The 20,484-nt window shown below is 41.1% G+C and overlaps 1 protein-coding gene across 5 annotated transcripts in view; it reads right to left on the reverse strand.

Annotated features, from left to right (window-relative positions):
* DENND5A (DENN domain containing 5A) overlaps positions 1-18,285 on the reverse strand; it is a 117,066-nt gene extending 98,781 nt beyond the window's left edge. For all 5 annotated transcript variants that reach the window (XR_007156170.1, XM_047877272.1, XM_047877271.1 and 2 more), the window contains exon 1: positions 18,056-18,285. Coding sequence is in view for 4 of the 5 variants with exons in the window: in XM_047877272.1 (XP_047733228.1) it covers positions 18,056-18,173 (118 nt within the window). In the remaining variant the exon portion in view is untranslated. The remainder of the gene's footprint in view (positions 1-18,055) is intronic.
* Positions 18,286-20,484: the final 2,199 nt, after the last annotated feature.

Genomic DNA, 20,484 nt, shown 5'->3' on the forward strand with positions numbered 1-20,484 from the left:
ATATTATCAACCTACAAATATTTACTGAATGTGCAAGACATTTAAAACAATTCACCCAAAACCTCACATCTTATACCCTCCCACCAAATTCAAGCTATAAATATAAGCACAGAGTGATGTTTTCTCCATTCAGCCACCATGGGATAGAGAATTGTCTACCCCACACTCAGCCGTTCTACTACATTACTACATTATTTCATGCTCGAACAATTTATTAATCTTGACTGAGTTCCTACTATGTACACAGCTCTAAGCTAAATGCTATAGAGACATAAAAATTTATCATTAAAAACCAACACCTCCTGGAATTCATGAAGACATGTGAACAAATCTGTATCTCCTTCTCTGGGTAGACAGGACTTACAAATCTACAGAAGCCTCTCTTCCAGATGAAGCTAGGAAGGTACTACAGTATATCCTGTGATATAAACACTATGATTGGTAAAGGAAACAAGACTTTAAACACAGGCAAATCTAGATTCAAATACTAGTTGCATACCCTGATGAATTTTAAGTAACCTGCCCAAGCTCTTTCTTCAATAAATCTGTTTCCTCATCTTTAGCACAGGGATAATAATACCTTGATAGGCCCATTAAGGGACTAAGTGAGTTAACATATGTAAAGGGACATACTTGTAAAGAGCACAAGAGCTACCCAACAAATATTAGCTCCTTTCCTCCCAAAAGGACAGCCATACATGCAAGAGTCGCCTCTAAATCTTTAACCATGAAAATGACACAGAAATGCCTTAGAAATTCCCAAATTCTTCCCAAGAAGGAAGCCTCTTCTGCATAAAAGTGACAACATATATCGTGTATCTACCCAAAGCAGAGTTCAGAGCAGCAAACATGGCTGTACCAAGAACACTAACATATCCCTAAATCCAAATTCCAACCCACAGTTTATAATAAAGGACCACCTCCTCACTTCCTCTAGAGTGTACAAGGAGATTTAAGAATCTCCTGTCAGGTTACCCTCAATAACAAAAGTGAGTTCTCTTTACCCTTCAGACCTCTACCTCTTATAGTAATATTCGTTTTTCTTTTTTTTTTTTTTTTTTTTTTTTTTTTCAGTTTCCTAAGCACTAAAATTTTACCAGCTGGTACTAAATCAAAGCACAAAGACACGCATTTGTTTTACTAAACTGCTATTAAAAGCACTGTATTGGTCATATCAAAGCCTTGTTGTACCACAGGCCCAGCTGTGAGAGCAATGGAAATGTTTCTCTTCCATTGTGCAGAATATTGAAAAGTGGTGCATATGCGCATGCGCGCATGAGCAGGGTAAGAGCGTTTTTCAGGCAGTACAGAGTAGTGTCACAGCATAGTGATTAAGAGGGTTAGCTCTGAGACTGCAAATCTAAATGTGAAAGACAGAACAATAAAGCTTTTAGTAGGAAACACAGAACATCTTTGTGACTTTGCAACAGCAAAAATATCTTAAACAGAATATAAAATGCAATAAACATAAAGAGAGAAAACTGATAAATCGGATTATATTATAACTAAAAACTTTTGTTCCTCAAAAGCCACCATTAAGAGAATGAAAATGAAACACAGAGATTAGAAGGAGATATTTTCAGAGGCGCCTGGGTGGCTCAGTTGGTTGAGTGTCAGACTCCTGATTTTGGTTCAGGTCATATCTCAGGGTCATGGAATCAAGCAAAGCGTGGAGCCTGCTGGAGAAGCTCTCCCCCACCCCAACCCCTACCCCTTCCCCTGCTCTAGCTCTCTCTCTCAAAAAGTAAAAATATTTTTTAAAGGAAATATTTTCAGTACATGTAACTAACAAAAGACTCTTATCTAAAACATATAGGGGCCCCTGGGTGGCTCTCTCAGTTGAGCATCTGACTTCGGCCAGAGTCATGTTCTTGCAGTTTGTGAGTTCAAGCCTGACATCAGCTGTCTGCTGTCACTGCACAGCCTGCTTCAGATCCTCTGTCTCCTTCTCTCTCTGTCTCTCCCCTAATTGTGCATGCACTCTCAAAAATAAATAAACATTTTGAAAAATAATAAAACATATAAAGAATTGATCCATTAGATCAATAAGAAAAAAAAAAAAGACCGCCTGAAAGAAAAATGGCCAAAGACGGATACTTCTAAAAAGAGGGAATACAAATAAATGTCTGATAGGGCACCTGCCTGGTTCAGTCAGTAGAACATAAGACTCTTGATCTCAGGATTGTGAGTTCAAGCCCCACAATGGGCATGAAGCCTACTTTAAAAAAACAAAAAACAAATGTCTGATAAACTTTTGAGAGGTGCTCAGCTTTAATAGTCATCCAGGAAATGCAAATTTAAGTAATGCAATACCACTACACAACCACCAGAATGGCTAAAATAAAAAGGAAGGAAAATACCAAGTATTGATGAGAACAGGGAGCAACTTACTGCACTGCAGGAGAGATTGTAAAGTGGTACAACCACTGTGGAAAACAGTATGGCAGTACATGTACTTACTAAAGCTGAACATATACCTATGACCCAACAATTTCACTCCTAGGTAAACATGCAAAAGAACAAAGGGAATGTTCACAAAAAAGCCACATACAGCAATGTTCATAATATAACACTATTGTAATACTCAAAATCTAGAAACTACCCACAGTGTCATCAACAGTAGAACCGAGAGATAAAGTGTGATACAGGTACATAATGGAAAACTATACAGCAGTAAGAATCTAAAACTACTTATAACAATATGAATGAATCTCTCAAACATAATGTGCAAAAGAATCCAAACACAAAATAGCACAGCTTTTGATTACATTTATATAAATTACAGACAGGCAAAACTAATCAATCCTGTTAGAAGTCAGGTTACCCTTGGTAGGTGAAAGAGCAAATACTGACTGACAAGGGCACAGGAAGGATTTTGGGGTACTGGAAACACAGGTATGATCTGTTTGTGAAAATACACCACAGTGTGCACTTTGATATGTGCACTTTACCGCATTATATATTGATTTCAATAAAGTATTTTACTCTTAAAAAAACTAAACTCCACATTCTGACAGATTTGAGTTTGAATTCCAGTCTTTCCATCTGTTAGCTGAATAGTCTTACGTAAGTTATTTAACCATATTGTGCATCAGTGTCCTCACATATAAAATGGGAATAACAGGGGCGCCTGGGTGGCTCAGTCGGTTAAGCGTCCAACTTCGGCTCAGGTCATGATTTTACAGTAGGTTCGAGCCCTGCATTGGGCTCTGCACTGACAGCTCAGAGCCTGGAGCCTACTTCCAATTCTGTGTCTCCCTCTCTCTCTGCCCCTCCCCCACTCGCACTCTGTCTCTTTCTCTTGAAAATAAATAAACGTTTAAAGAAAAATTTTAGGGGCGCCTGGGTGGCGCAGTCGGTTAAGTGTCCGACTTCAGCCAGGTCACGATCTCGCGGTCCGTGAGTTCGAGCCCCGCGTCAGGCTCTGGGCTGATGGCTCAGAGCCTGGAGCCTGTTTCCGATTCTGTGTCTCCCTCTCTCTGCCCCTTCCCCGTTCATGCTCTGTCTCTCTCTGTCCCAAAAATAAATAAACGTTGAAAAAAAAATTTTTTTTTTAAATAAAAAAATAAAAATAAAAATAAAAATTTTAATGGGAATAACAGAACTTACCACATGTGGTTGCTAATAGGCCCAAATGAGATAATGTATGTAGTACTATTACCCTATGTCCACTTTGCATCCATGTCAAAATTATATAGAAAGTTAAGTGATGCAAGGGTGCCTGGGTGACTCAGTTAGTGTCCAACTCTTTCTCGATTTCAGCTCAGGTCATGATCTCACAAGTTCATGGGATCTCACAGTTTATGGGATTGAGCGTACTGGGCTCAGTGCTGCCAGCACAGAACCTGCTTGGGATTCTCTCTCACCCTCTCTCTCTGCCCCTCTCTCATTCACGCTCTCTCCCTCTCTCTCAAAATAAATAAACTTTTTTTTAAAAAAAGAGCAATAAGATACTCAAGATTTGTATAAAGTAATACAGTGTAAAATTATTTATAAAAAGTATAAATCACCCAAGTGCCAAATAATCATTAAAAATTCTACAGTTTATAGAGTGTATTACGCTAAGCAAAATAAGTCAGTCAGAGAAAGACAAATACATGATTTCACTCATATGTGGAATTTAAGAAACAAAACTGATGAACTGAGGGGGAAAGGTAAGAAAAATAAGATAAAAACAGAGGGAGACAAGCCACAAGAGACTCTTAAATACAGAGAACAAACTGAGTGTTGCTGGTTGGGTGTTGGGGGGGGGTAAGGGCTAAATGGGAGATGGCACTAAGGAGGGCACTTGTTGGAATGAGCACTGGGTGTTATGTGTAAATGATGAGTTACTAAATTATATTCCCGAAATCATTATTATACTATTTTAACTAACTTGGATTTAAATTAAAAACAAATTCTACAGTTCACCCGTACTTTGGAATTAAATAACATTTAAAATCGTATATATGAAGAATATTTAATGGCATGAGAATATTTTTAATTAAGACATTTTTAATCACCATGGGAAAATTATGGACATATAATTCAAAAGGCAGTATATACACAACTGCACTTCTCTTATGACCCCAATTTATAAATACATACTAGTGTACATATATATTTTTCACTGCAAGCATTTTTCAAGTTTTGAATTATTTCCTGACAAAATATTCCTAATACACAGTTTCCACAAATGAATGAAAAAAAGATAATCAACACAATGGAAACATGAACAAAAGACCTGAACAGGTAATTCCTAGAATATACAAAGGTACATGAAATATATGAAAAGATGCTCAGCCTCACAAATAATTACATTCAGATTAAAACAAGATATTTTCCTCCGAGCAGAATGGAAACATTTTAGAAAAACCAGAACATTTTATTACAGATGTAGAGAAACTGGAATCTTAAAAAGTGGTGGTGAGAGATCGCGAGTGGGGAAAGGGCAGAGAGAGAAGAGACAGAGAATCCCAAGCAGGCTCCACTCACTGTAAGCACAGAGCCCGATGTGGGGCTGGATCTAACTGTGAGATCATGATCTGAGCCGAAACCAAGTGTCAGATCCTTAACTGACTCCAGGTGAGCCCTGCTTCTCTCTCTCTCCCTCCCTCTCTCCCTCTCTCTCTCTCTCTGCCCCTCGTAGGGTTCTCTTTCTCTCTGCCCCTTGCTCACTTGTGCCCTCTCTCTCAAAAATAATTAATTAAATTTGAAATATTCCATAGATTTATATATTGATGTAGGAAATTCCCCAACGCAGGGCTTGAACTCACAACCCAGAGATCAAGGTCTGAGCTGAGATCAAGAGTCAGAGGCTTAACCAACTGAACCACCCAGATGTTCCTGACGTGGGATATTCTTTTAAGATGTTATTTATAAATACATTACATGTTATAATTTGAAATAAATACCCTTTTTACTTCAGTTTGTCTGAATGAGTTTCTGCTCCTTAGAATTAACTCTTCACTGGGATCAATAAAATTTCAAGAGAATACTTCATATTGAGAAATAACTCATGACAACATTAATTGAAAAAAATCAAAACACAAAATTTTACATTTCACTTTATCACAATATGTAAAAGTATATATACATACACCCACACATAGTAAAAACTAGAAAGAATTGATCTGGGTGATGGTTATACACATGCATACACATATAAAAATATATCAAGCTATATACTTAGGATCTGTGTTTAAATTATACTGCAATAAAAATGGTTAAAACTAGAAGGAACTACATAAAGACATCAAAATACTAACAGCTTAAATCTGGATAGAAGAATTATGAGTCACTTATTTCTATACCTTTCTAAAACTTTTAAATTCCCTATAAGAAATATGTATTTTATAACGGTTTTATTTTTAGATAGACAAAAATACCATGATCTTCAAACATGTTTTTTCTAACCCTCAGATTCTATAATTTATGTACAGGTCCACAAGTGTTTTTGCACAAATGAATAAATCAGAGACCATGTTTTTTTTCAGGGTCACACCAGAGCTAAGCCTTCCGTAGTAAATTTTGCCAGATATAAACAACAAAGCTAGAGAACAGAACTTGTTCACTCTCCAGAGCCCCAAGGACACACCACAATCTGCTTCTCTCTTAAGGAACTGACCTTTTCTGCAGTTACAAGTGGTTTACATTCCTGACTCCTCAGAAGACTATTAGCTCAAAGACAGCAATTGTATCTCACAGCTATGCAAACAAGTGTCCCATCACTAAGTTGGTCTTTCAGTAAGAGAAAGGTTTGTGGTAGCAGACTTTGGAGACAGGGAAAACAGGTTTTCAATTCTTGCTATATAATTCTTGCACATGATTTAAATTCTCTGCACTTTACGTCCCAAATCTATAAAATGGGGATAATGCCCTCTCACACCTGGCATTGAAGTGTACTCAATAAACAATAGATACTTATTAATTTAATTATCATCTATTATAACAAGGATGAAATGCTACTCTAACCTCACTTTTTTCCTGTGTTCCCTATGACCTACAGTGTCCTTGTCAGTGGGATGGCAGGCTAAGACTAGCACAAACGTAGATAGAACAAAGCTAACTGGTCCTTATGGAAACTGACTCAATGACCTTGGCCTCATTAAATGCACCACACTCATAACCAACTGAGCTAAGCAGCCCACAGAACTGGATCAGCAGACCAACAATCCTTCACAAAACACTAAATACCTTCCTAAAAGATAAAACCGTAAGTGCTTAAATACTACTTTCCACACAATAGAAATGCTGGGGAAAGAATGTGTTTCATATAGATGTTGTGAAAAAATTGGGCTAGGAGGGGCGCCTAGGTGGCTGTTATTTAAGTGTCTGATTTCGGCTCAGGTCACGATCTTATGATTCTTGGGTTCGAGCCCCACACGGGGCTCTGTACTGACAGTTTGGAGCCTGCTTGGGGTTCTCTCTCTCTCTCCCTCTCTCTCTCTCTCTCTCTCTCTCTCTCTCTCTGCCCCTCTCCCACTCATGCTTTTTTCTCTCTCTCAAAATAAATAAGTAAACTTTAAAAATATGGCCTAGGAGAAGAATATTAAACAACTCTAGCAATGAAAGGGATTAAATACTATTTGGACATATAGAACTTGAGAGTTAGCAAATTTAATGGATGTCAGTTTAGCAGTTGATATTTCTAGATATTTGTTTTGGTTTTCCCCAACAAGAGATTGTGATCCTAAGTCAAAAGAACTGGTTAGACAAATTAAAACCAGATTCATTTAAAAAAAAAAAAAAATCAGGTTCATCTTAACTATTATAAAATTTAGCTTAAGAAATTTTTTTTAATGTTTATTTATTTTTTGAGAGAGAGACAGTGCGAACAGAGGAAGGGCAGAGAGAGAGGAAGACACAGAATCAAAAGCAAGTTCCAGGCTCTAAGCTGTCAACGCAGACTCTGACATGGGGCTCGAACCACAAACCATGAGATCATGACCTAAGCTGAAGTCAGACACTTAACCAACTGAGCCACCCAAGTGCCCCTAAAATTCAGCTTTATAAATTAAAATTTATAAAACAATTGGAATGCAGTACAAAATGTCTCTTCCATCACCATCTTACTGCTACACCTGACTTTGGCCCTGGACTTTTTGAGTATGGGAAAACAATCAATACTATTCCTCTCTTCTACTGACCTCCACATTTCTTCACTTACTCAGCACTTAGAAAAGTTGTGGAAGCTTGGCTTGAATGCTAAAAGTTAAGTCCTATGCTTTATATCAGGAAAAAAGTGGAGAGGCGGCACCTGGTGGTTCAGTCAGTTAAGCATCTGACTTCTACTCGGTCACAATCTCACGGTTTGTGGGTTCGAGCCCAGCATCAGGCTCTGTGCTGACAGCTCAGAGCCTGAAGCCTGCTTCAGATTCTGTGTCTCCCTCTCTCTCTGCCCCTTCCCTGCTCATGATCACTCTCTCGCTCTCAAAAATCAATAAACATTAAAAAAAAACTGAATAGGCCGCCTCTATCAGTTCATAATTAATAGAGCAAATCTTTTATCAAGCAACTATTATGTATAAGCACTGTCTTCTAAGAAATTTGTCTAGCTGACTCTCAGACAAAAGGAATTTGTAACATAGCTCTGTAATATTTTGTTTTGTTTGTTTTATTTTTTTTAATTTCTATTTATTTATTTTGAGAGACAGAGAGAACACAAGCAGGGGAAGGACAGAGAGAGAGGAAGAATCCCAAGCAGGATCCACACCATCAGTGCAGAGTCTGACATGGGGCTTGAACTCACAAACTATAAGATTATGACCTGAGCCAAAAGCAAAAGTCTGACGCTTAACCAATTGAGCCACCCCAGTGTCCCAATATAACATTGCTCTGTAATGTTTTAATTTTTATAATGACCTATAGTTTTTAGAATCAGCAAAAAAAATAAGAAATTTTTTAATGGTCATTGCCAAATAAAGACTTTGGGAAAAACAAGAAGAGACACCTAACTCACCTAAAATAAAATCTCTAGTTTCCTTCAACAATCTAACAATAATATCTATCTTCACAACTAGGCTAAAACAGGGTTGGGGGGGCATTATTTTAAAAGTACAAAAGCAAAAAGAGGAAAAGGGCATCAGAGACAATACAATGGGGAAAAGAACCAAATCCTTTGACATTCCTGGAAAGTAATTCTAAAGTATGATAATAAAAATGCATGTAATTTGTTATAAATTGGTTTTATTCACTTATGTTATAAATCATGGCTTATGATTATTATTTCTAAATCATCTCCTCATCTCTTCCTGCCTTTAAGAATTCTGAAACTTTCTTTGTTGTATCCCATCATACTCTTTCATTATACAGAATATGATAAACCGGGGCATGTGGGTGGCTCAGTTGGTTAAGTGTCCAACTCTTGGTTTTAGCTCAGGTCATGATCTCACGGTTCATGGGTTTGAGCCCCACATCGGGCTATGCCCTGGCAGCACGAAGCCTGCTTGGGATTCTCTCTCTCCCTCTCTCTCTGCCCCTCCTCCACGCATGCTGTGCCTGTTTCTCTCAAAATAAATAAACTTAAAAAAAAGCAGGGTGGGGGGCACTTGGGTGGCTCAGTCAGTTAAACATCAGACTTTGGCTTAGGTCATGATCTCACAGTTCATGGGTTCGAGCCCGGCATAAGGCTCTGTGCTGACAGCTCAGAGCCTGGAGCCTGCTTCAGATTCTGTGTCTCCCTCTCTCTGCCTTTCCCGTGCTCTCTCTGTCTCTCAAAAACAAAATAAACAATATAAATAAATAAATAATGAATGAATGTATGAATGAATGTGGTAAACCAAAAGTCACAGCCAGCACACAAATTACAACCACAAAATATACAAACTGCAGCCTATACTGAGTGATTTCTGTGGCTAACAGATGCAAACCTTTTTTTTTTTTTTTTCAAAGAAAAGAAACCTCAGACAAAGCAGCATTAAACATCCTGAAATAGCCACATGAAAAAAGGGAGCTTCTTAGAAACAAAGCCTTAGTAACTACTTGATCTATGAAAAACATTTTCGGAACTGATTAAGAGTGGGGTAGACTTGAAAAAATATATATATAACAACCAGCCTTAACTACAATTCAGAAAATGAGTGACCTGATTCTTCTTCTGACAGAGCTCCTCTACTGCAATGTGGGCTGGGGACTGAATTAAAGAGGTCACATCATATAAAACTCTTGCTATTCAATGATTAAGCCATTGCTTCAGTTTTCCCAAATCTATGACTCAAAACAATAATCTCATCAATGGTGTGACAGGAGACAGAAGACCTGGATCCTAATAGTTCTTTCCAACTTGTTGGGTAACAATGGACCAAATTTTTTTTTTCAAGTGGCGCTGAAAAAATTAAAAAACTATTTAAAAGTACACTGCAAAACTATGAAGTCATTTGCAAATATTAATCATTACCATCTGCCACAAGTGGTGGCTAGACTATCTCTGATTTCTAGCTCTGACTTTTTAAATTCTATGACCAATATTAATGAATGCATGCTCATTTTTTAGTGTGTTGTGCCAACTAGAAATAGTTTAGAAGGCAAGGAATCCCACACTCACAGAGGAATGAAGCTTAACAAGAGGAACCTCCAAAGACCTTTTCCCTATTGAGGCCCCTCAGCACTCCATAAAACTCTATTTTAGACTAACTCAGCTAGCGGTCCCTGGTGGCTCAGTTGGTTAAGCATCCAACTCTTGGTTTTGGCTCAGGTCAAAATGTCAGTTCATGAACTCAAGCCCTATATCAGTCTCTGTACTGGCGGTGTGGAACCTGCTTGGGATTCTCTCCCTCTCCTTCTCCCTCTCCCCCTCCCCTGCTTGCTCTATCTCTCTCAAAATAAATAAATAAACTTAAAAAAAAAAATAGACTAACCCAGTTAGTTCAGCCCATACAGTAGATAACAGATGGCCTAGCAAGAGTCTGACCCGACTTACCCATCACACTAATGAACAAAAAAATATTACTAACCTGGCTCTCTTTAATAGGAAACTATGACAGATTCCATGGATCACCATCAAGCAAATATCCTAAGTATAATATCTGAGAAACCTGATAATCTAAACTATACCTATACCTGTTTCCATCTTACTTCATGGAGTCATATCTGAACCTCTGGGAGCACACTGAAAATGGCTTGAGAGCTGGCATATGCTCTCATTTTCTACCATAATAAGACTCTGTCACTCCTAAATTTACAGTTCAGGACTCCATATACTCCAAACTAAAATCAGTCATCACAGAACATCTGGAACACAGACATATGTTCAATATCTGCCTCACTTAATAACTTTTGAGAACTAGGGGCACCTGGGTGTCTCAGTCAGTTGAGCATCCAACTTCAGCTGAGGTCATGATCTCACAGTTCGTGGGTTTGAGCCCAAGTCAGTCTCTGTGCTGACAACTTGGAGCCTGGAGCCTGCTGCACATTCTGTGTCTCCCTCTCTCTCTGTCCCTTCCCCACTCATGCTGTCTCTCTCTCAAAAATAAACAAACATTAAAAAAAATTTTTTAGTTAACTTTTGAGAACTACATCTTAAAATCTAACAATAAAAGCCTATGTGTAAGCACTAAATTCCCTAAGAAGTTACCAGCTTCTAAAAAGTAAGTCTTTCTCTCTTTTGCTGGATCCTATGCCATATCCAGCAGGTTCCCTCATGTGTACCTAGGTTTCTGAGAGACTTCTAAGACCTCTTGACAGTAATTCATATCCAGGGATAGCAACAGGGAATTAAGGAGCCAAGTCCAAGAATTCCTGTCTGCCAGAGTCAGCCAGAAAACAAGCTTACAAAAGACATAAAACTGGAAATGGGTGTTGCCAAAGGACGCCTTAGGCAAAGAAAACTATTTCTAATCTAGGAAGGAAGAAAGGACCAAGCAGAGTCTAAGAGAATCTGGTTTAAGCACCAAACACTGTGACTCAGGATTTCCTTCTAAGAAGAGAAGAGCAAGGCTCCAGTGCCATTCAAGCAAAATCCACTTACTTCCAGTGTGATCCTCCATACCTGAGGGAGTGCAAAGTGAGGTTCTGTTTAAAAATATACAGTCTTGGGGCACCTGGGTGGCTCAGTCGGTTGAGCCTCCGACTTTGGCTCAGGTCATGATCTCACGGTTTGTTGAGTTCGAGCCCCGCGTCGGGCTCTGTGCTGACAGCTCAGAGCCTGGAGCCTGTTTCCGATTCTGTGTCTCCCTCTCTCTCTGACCCTCCCCTGCTCATGCTCTGTCTCTCTCTCTCTCTGTCAAAGATAAATAAACATTAAAAAAAATTAAAAGAAAAATATACAGTCTCTACAACTAAATTTAGCATGTAATTTTAAACTGCCTTGGACTGCTCTGCTTTCTGTGTGTTGGTCTCTTCTCTTGACCTCTCCTTTACTCTACTTTAGAAAAGGAAATACATGACTAACTTAGGAAATCTCTTGTTATAGCAACCTTGACCTCTGTAAGTTATCAAAGATGCCTAAGGTAAGCTATCAGGATTTGAGTTTTGCTTCAGTTAGGAGTCTGGGATTCAGAGCAGAGAACCCTTTATACAATGACCCTAAGAGAATCTGCACAGAATTGACAGACTGGTAGAGGAAAATAAAAATAAAATAAAAATTAGTTTGAGGCACCTGGGTGGCTCAATCGGTTAGGCTTCTGACTTCGGCTCAGGTCATGATCTCATGGTTCGTGAGTCCCACAATGGGCTCTGTGCTGACAGCTCAGAGCCTAGAACCTGCTTTGGATTCTATGTCTCCCTCTCTTTCTGCCTCTCCCCTGCTCACGCTCTGTCTCTCTTTCCTTCAAAAACAAATAAACCTTAAAAAAAAAACCTCGGGGGTGCCTGGGTGGCTCAGTCGGTTGAGCATCTGACTTCGGCTCAGGTCATGATCTCACAGCTCGTGAGTTCAAGCCCCGTGTCGGGCTCTGTGCTGACAGTTCAGAGCCTAGAGCCTGCTTCAGATTCTGTCTCCCTCTCTGTCTGCTCCTGACACACTCATATTCTGTCTCTGTCTCTCTCAAAAATAAATAAACATAAAAAATAAATAAATACCTCTGGGTGGTTTTTTAATAAATAAATAAATAAAAATTAAAAAAATAAAAAATAAATAACTCGTATTGGCTCTCTGTTTGAACCTGGCTCATCAAACTTTTTACAGCCACTTCATCTCTGGAAAGAAATAGCCTTTTTTTTTTTTTTTTTTTTTTTTTTTTAATATAAGATATCCTTCTTATTCAGCATGCATATGTAAATCAAAACTACAATGAGGTATCTTCACACCCACCAGGATGCTCATAATCAAAAATAAAGATAATAAGTGTTGGTGAAGACATGGAGAAAGTAGAATCTTCATACACTGCTAGTGGGAATGTAAACTGGTACAGTTGGTCTGGAAAACAGTCTGGCAATTTCTCAAAAGGTTAAACAGATGCCATATGACCCAACAATTCCACTCCCAGGTATATACCCAAGAGAAATGCAAATATATGTCCACACAAAAACATGTACACAAATGTGGGGCACTTGGTTGGCTTAGTTGGTAGAGCATATAACTCTTGATCTCAGAGTTGTGAGTTCAAGCCCCACACTGGGTGTGGGCCCTACTGAAATTAATTAATTAAAAAAAAAATTTATACAAATGTTCACAGCAGCATTATTCATAGTGATCAAAAACTATAAACAACTCAAATGTCCATCAACTGATGGATAAATAGAACATGGTATATTCATACAGCAGGATATTATTCAGCCATAAAAAGAAATAACATACCAATACATGCTACAACATGGATTAACCTTAAAAATGTACTAAATGAAAAAAGCCAGTCACAGAAGACCATATATGACTTCATTTATATGAAATGTCCAGAATAGGCAAATCTATAGATACCAAAAGTAGACTAGTGGTTGGCTAGGGCTGAGAGAGTTGGAAGGAAATGGGGAGTGACTGTTAATGGGTGTGGGTCCTGGGGCGGGGAGGAGCACCAGTGATAAATAACTGACTACACTCATGATTGAGCAACTCTGTGAATATACTAAAAAATTACTCAATTATATATATATATATTTTTTTTAAGTTTAAGTAATCTCTACATCCAACATGAAGCTCAAACTCCCGACCCAGAGATGAAGAGCTGCATGCACTTCCAACTGAGCCAGCCAGGGATCCCTGAGTTGTACACTTTAAATAAGTGAATTATATGGTAGATGAATTTTATCTCAATGAAGTTGTTTATATATATGTTAAGGAGAGAGAACATACGCATACAAGTGATAAAACAAAACAAATGGAGCAAAATGTTAATCAGTGAATCTGGAAAAAGGATATGTTGAAGATCTTTCTACTATTCATGTGAATGTTCAGTGTGAAATTATATGAAAAGAAAAAGCTAAAAAAAATAAGATATCTCTCATGAGAATCACACACAGTATTCTTTCTTAACATAAAACAGAAACCAGGGCACCTGGGTGGCTCAGTCGGTTGAGCGTCTGACTTCAGCTCAGGTCATGATCTCATGGTCTGTGAGTTCGAGCCCCGCATCAGGCTCTGTGCTGACAGCTCAGAGCCTGGAGCCTGCTTCGGATTCTGTGTCTCCCTCTCTCTCTGCCCCTACCCCACTCATGCTCTGTCTCTCTCTCTCTGTCAAAAATAAATAAACATTAAAAAAAAAATGAAACAGAAACCTGTACTAGAAAAACTGACATAATGTCTGCTCCTGCCCCTGCCAAACAAATATTTTACTTGTCTTTTTATTTGTCCCCTCTACTCAACGGACTGCTTCAAAGCATCACTCAAGTAGCACAAAAGAAGAATGAAATGTGGCAAGGGAGAAAAATATTCTCTTTCTCAGGTCCTCAGTTTCTTCATCTGTAAAATCATAAGGTTATATAATCTCTTGAAGAGTGCTTCCATGTTTGACATGCCATGATTCTTAATGTTCTAAATTCATTGCTCAATATGGTTAAGGAGGAGTATGATCTCACCAGGCCTCTGACCTTCCTAGTCAGTAAACATTTTTTCCTCTCTTCAAACGGTGACATTAAGAGATGATTTCAGTGTATTCTCAGTGTTCTAAATAGGCTCATACAGGATACTGGCCAGTCTCATTTCTATATTCCCAAGCCCTTCTCCTCAATTCTTGGCAGGATACTGGCCAGTCTCATTTCTATATTCCCAAGCCCTTCTCCTCAATTCTTGGCAAAGTCCTTTGCTCAGAGCCTGGGACAACTGGAGTAGTGGATGCAAGAACCAAGAAAACTCACATCTCAACGTTGGGCACAGGTAGTTCAGAGGAACTTAAAAAAGGTAAAAAACAGGTCGCAAGTATTCTGGAATCTTAATTCTCACTCAGAAACAGGGAAAGTAAACTCAGGAATCCTATCTCATGGTAAGCCTTCTCCTGCAGTCAGTGGTGGTGACCATAAGAAGAAAAGGGAGAAACAAAGATGCCCAGGACACCCATCCATCAAAGGGTAAGAGTGGGAATGGACTCTACTGCCATCTGCCTCCCCACTCAGGCTGAGCCAACAGTAATGAAAACGTAGATTGAAAGCAATTCTTACAGATTTGCTTATCTATCCGACAAGCTCAAAAAGCCAACAAGCAGATACTATTTCCTAAAGTTGGCTAGACTTAGGATTCATTCATTGATTACCTTCCTCTCTTCACAACCCAAAATACTTCCTCAACTAACCAGAAAGAAAACAATTTTCTTACCTTCCTCAGTTCCCTGCACAACAAGTAACTAAATGACTTGCCTAAATACTTAAATCTGCAAAAAAGGAGAAGAGGTGACAGGGAGAGACTCCTATAAAATCCGATGATTTGAGTTTATATTCAACACAGCAAGCTCTATGGTTATTGTTGCAACCAGAGATTGAATCTAAGCTCTCTGCTTATTATTGCAACCAGAGAATGAATCTTAATCCTTCTCCACAAAACTAAGGAACACTGAATGTCTTTGATTTGCTTGTTCAGGATTCACTTTTTTAAAAGCATAGAAGCTATGTGAGGTATAGAACTTAATTTGCCTGGAGAGAACATAGACTCCTCATACCTCCCTAAAGAACCTGGGTACAGTTCACAATTTACTATAGTTTCACTTACTATGACATCATCAGTTTGGGAGCTATAAGGCTCGCTAAGGAGAGAAAATACACCCTGGAGAGTCTCAATACTGACCTGCATAGAGCTATTTGTATTCTGTTTTATTTTATTCAGATTCCCTCTGGGTCGTCCAGATTCCCCTACCAACTCACCAGAAATGAAATGAAGGGAAAAAGAAATCCTTCAATCAGTGCCTATTCGAACAAAGGCCACCTACTGAATAAATGGTCTTGGCATTCCACTACTGCAACCACATTTAAAAAGACAAAAAAATACCCTTCCTTCACACATTTTATACAATTGATCGCCTTTTCTTTATTCTCCCAAGCTTTCACAGGGATATAATTTTAGCTTGCTGAAAAAACAGATAATTAACAGATATTCGCTAAAAGAAAAGTAACGTTTTTGAGGGTCTACTTGATGAGATGCTTTTTATCTACTTTACCTGTTTTATACACGAAGATGCCAGCAGTTACCTAAATTGCCGCTAGTCACCAAGACAGCCAATGTATTGCAGAGGGGGAATGATTAACCGCAAAATCCATGCTCTAACAAATCACTTCCCGGCTTCATTCTTATGCTTTATCATTTGCAAACCATTCTCTTTATTTTCTAAAATCAAGTTTCTATATAATTTAATAGACACTCAAAAGCACAGTATAAAAATAACACTTGTCTATTCCACCACTTTAAAGTTTCTTTCACTGGGGACAACTTTGTTATTTTTATTCTTTCTCAACATGTTTACGTTTTCTAAAGACCCAGCCAGGCAGAGATGCAGCTTAGTGTAAGGAGCAATGAACCAAAAGTCAGCCAATTAAGTAACAGGATGTAGGCTCTACTGTCCTTCCTGGGGCTCATTTTCCTCTCTGAGGTCCCTCCCAACTCCAACATCATGAACTGAATTCCAACAACTACATCATAAAGTCAAAAATTTAATAAATATGAAACAGAGATGAAAAATTAGCATCTTTATTATAAGAATTTAAAGACCTAAAAGAGTGAACTTGAAACACTAAAGCAACCCCAACAAAAGGCCTAGTATTAACGGCATTACTGCTTCATGATATTCTTTTCCATCTGCTATAAATTTGAGAAAATAATATTTGTTTTGACCTTGATAAAAGTCATCAATTTATCATGTTTTTTAAAAGATGATCTATTTTTGTCACTTGAAGTATGCACCTAATTTTTTTTTTTTTTTTTTCATAAGAAACATGGAAATTTTTCTGGTGACAAAAATAAACAAACGGGTGCCTGGGTGGCTAAGTCAGTTGAGCCTCCAACGTTGGCTCAGGTCATGATCTCACTGTTGGTGAGTTCGAGCCCCTCATCAGGCTCTGTGCTGACAGCTCAGAACCTGGAGCCTGCTTCAGATTCTGTGTCTTCCTCTCTCTCTGCCCCTCCCCTGCTCACGTTCTGTCTCAAAAATAAATAACATAAAAAAAATTTTTTTAATTAAAAAAAATTAAAAAATAAACCAACCACCTTGTCCCATTATCTCTGAAACAAAGTAAAATTAGTCAACAGCATAATCACTTTCAGGAAACTTAAGTGAATACATCATGACAGAGCACTGGAAAGGGGTATCCCCTCTCAAGTCAGGATGACAACAACAAACCTCCACTCACATGACACCTACACACTGGACACTCCAGACAAAAACTTTTTCAAAACTGTTGCAATTCAAAGGCTCCAATGACAGTGCAGTGGAATTCATGGGGATTTTACAATTATGACATTCTTCTGCAATTCTTTCCAAATCTGATCTGGGCCCCAAATCGCTCCCCTACCACTTCCTCTTTGAAAGATGACTTGAGAAGCCTAACGACCCAACCCAGACTCTCCCACTAGGTTGCTACGCTTTTATTCACAAATGACACTGATCTCATAAAAGGCCACCAATTACTTTTCATAAAAAGAGGCACAGCCTCGGGGTACAGGACCTTCTAGAACTAAGAGAGTTCTTACCCTTCTTCGTGTGGCTCAACTTCACTTCATGGCTCAACTTTACTTCATGTCCTATCAAACAGGGGGCCCATCCCAGGGCTGGTTTTTGAGGAACTGGCTTCTTGGGAAGGGGCCAGAAAAACTCACCAAGTTTCTGTTTTGCTCTCCTTGGTTTTTTTTAAAAGTCTGGGTAGAACTTACTTGCACTAATCGTGAAATACCTTCTTCCCTCACCTAACGGGTGTTCGAGAACAAGCTTACCTTTATCTTGTACTAATTCACCAGACAGATCACACAACGCTTCCCTCTCCTCCTCGTCCCCTACTACAGGACAACGCGCAGAGAAGCCTTGGGGCCGTTCGGACACCTCGCGGCTCAGAGCCTCTAACCTCGCTTCCCCACCTCCAGCCCGATGCCCCCTTCCTCCGCGCCAGCCGTGGGTCCTGCGGACCGGCCCTCGCCCAGATCCCGGGACAAAGCGGGGAGGTTTCCTCGAGGGTCCCGGGCCGCAGTGGGCGCAGGGAGGCAGCACCGGGCTCCGCGCGCACTCACCCGACAGCTCGTCCGGCTCCAGCCCGGTCTCGGTGTCCAGCCCGCAGATGACAAAGTAGTCGGCGAAACGACTGGGCGCCGAGCCCCCTCCGCCGCCGCCGCCGCCGCCGCCGCTCATGGCGCCGGGGCCGAGCCGGGCCGGGCCGTGCGGAGTGCGGAGCCCCCGCACCAGGGCGCCCGCCCGTCCGCCCTCAGGCTGCCCCTCCCGCCGCCGCCGCTACCGCGGCTCGGGCCGCCGCCCCCGGCCCTGGCCCGGTCCCCGCGGCCGCCGCGGCTGCCGTGACGGGTCAGGGGGGCACCGGGCCGCCCCGCGCCGCATCCTGGACGCCTTCCTCTCTGCGCCGCCGCCGCTGCCGCCCGCCGAGAGCGCCGCGACCCGAGCGAGCTTGGAGAAGGGCGGAAAGCGCTGAGGAGAGAGCCCCCACCGCGACCCCCTCCCGCCGCGCCTGCGCAGGCGCCGTCGGGGAGGGGGGCGGGAGCCTGGCGGAAAGGATGACGTGATGCTCTTCGGGCCCGGAGGGCGGCAGCTTCCCAGGCGGCAGCCGCAGCGCCGCCGGCCACTGCTGGGTCGCCGGCAACCGCTACCTTCTACAGGCTGCGACTCCTTTTGAGAGGATAAGGAGGTGAGGGATGAGTGGGCGCATCCTGCAGAGCCGAGAGCCTGGCCCACGTTCTGTCCCCCCACCTCTTCCTCCTACTTGGCGGTCCAGACGTCTCCTCCTTAACCGGCCCTGTCACAGGAATGGGGTCGCAAGACTGAGCTCAACACCCCACCTGGTCCCATCTCCAGACTAGACCTAGACCCCAGATAGCGTCTTCTCCCTGCCCCTGCTCCCTGGCTTCCGTGCCCTGCCCTTTTCTCGGGCAGGAGAGCTGAAGATGCCGCCTCTTTTTGGTGGAGATGGATCGGCCAGTCCTGTATTTACCCTTGTTTTACAAATGGGGAAAACTAAGGCTCAGAAAGAAGCAAAGACTTCCCCCCAACTTTATATAGAGTCTAAGAGACAAAACCCGGACTAGAATCCTGGGCTCGCTGCCAGCTCCCAACTCCCTCACCCACCACCTCAGCCAGGCCTTTTCCCATGCACCAGGCTGTCCTCATCTCTCTCCTAGGGCCTCCAGAGGCCCCAGCCACTCAGGAGCTCCCTTTCTACTTATGAGAAATCTCAGATCCATCTCTGAGCTGGTCCTCCTGAGAAAAAGTGGGGGGTGAGGAGGAGAGAAACTTGCTTCTTGCTCCTTGTCTTGTGACCCTCTGATTTGGTTCCCGTAGAAGGTAGGCAGGAAACTGGAGATCAGAAGCCAGGAAGGTAATATAGTACCTTGGTTACCACCATGGGCTCTAGAAACAAAATGCTCAGATTTGAATCCTGACTTTGTCATTTACTATGTGACCTTGGGCAGTCTCCAGGTGCCAGCCATCATGTTTTTGTGAAGATTACATAAGATAAATGTGCAAACAGGTAAAATGGTCATAATAGTGCCTGGAACATAAAAAGCACTCCATAATTATTATAAATTATTATTATTCCAGCAAAAGGTTTGATCTGGCAGGCTGCTACTAAGAACTCTGGAAGGCAGCTGGTTTCCCCAAGGACTAACCCTGGGCTCTCTCCTGGGTTCTCTCCTGGGTACTTCTCTCAAGCTTTGGTTCCCTTGGGGAGGGTGGCCTGGAGGTCACAACCAACATCACTGGGAACCATAGCACCTGCCCCTCCCTGTATGTAACCTGGCTGAACTGAGGGGACAAAAAGTGGGGAGGAGAAAGTAGCTTCACAAAGTTTATTCAGGATGGTATGAATAATCCTCCCCCATCCTGTATGTTGGAGGCACAGACAGTAGAGGGGGATTAGGGAGCTAAATAATTACAAGGCATCTGGGCATCTCCCCAGGTTGGGAGATGGTCAGGGAAGGTTCCCAGAAGGAGGTATAATGTGACCTGAGTTCCAGAGGATCAAAAGGAACTTCTCAGGTAAAAAGGGAGAGAAAGAAGATGTTTCAGGAAGCATGGGCAACAACAGGGAGTGACAGATTAAAATGGTACATTCAGGCAACAGCAAGTAATTCATTTTAATGGGAAATGGAGAATTAAAGGGGGATGAAACCAGGGAAAGAGAAGAGGGACAGAGCAGGAAAGTCTTCAAATGCCAGGCTAGAGAATTTACTCTGTGAAGTGTGTGTAAGGAATGGTAACTTAGAGGAATTTAAGCTGAAGAATGACAAGATCTGACTGACATCTTAAAATGATTACTGAGGGCGATATGGAAAAAGAGACTTGAAAAAAAGCTTAAATGTCCTCAGTTTAAAAGTACAGAGACTTTTGGGGCTCCTGGATGGTTCAGTTGGTTAGGAGTTGGTGAGTTGGTCAGTTTGAGCCCCGTGTCAAGCTCTGTGCTGACAGTTCAGAGCCTGGAGCCTGCTTCAGATTC

The sequence above is a fragment of the Prionailurus viverrinus genome, chromosome D1 (assembly GCF_022837055.1).
Source record: "Prionailurus viverrinus isolate Anna chromosome D1, UM_Priviv_1.0, whole genome shotgun sequence".
NCBI classification, from domain to species: domain Eukaryota; kingdom Metazoa; phylum Chordata; class Mammalia; order Carnivora; family Felidae; genus Prionailurus; species Prionailurus viverrinus.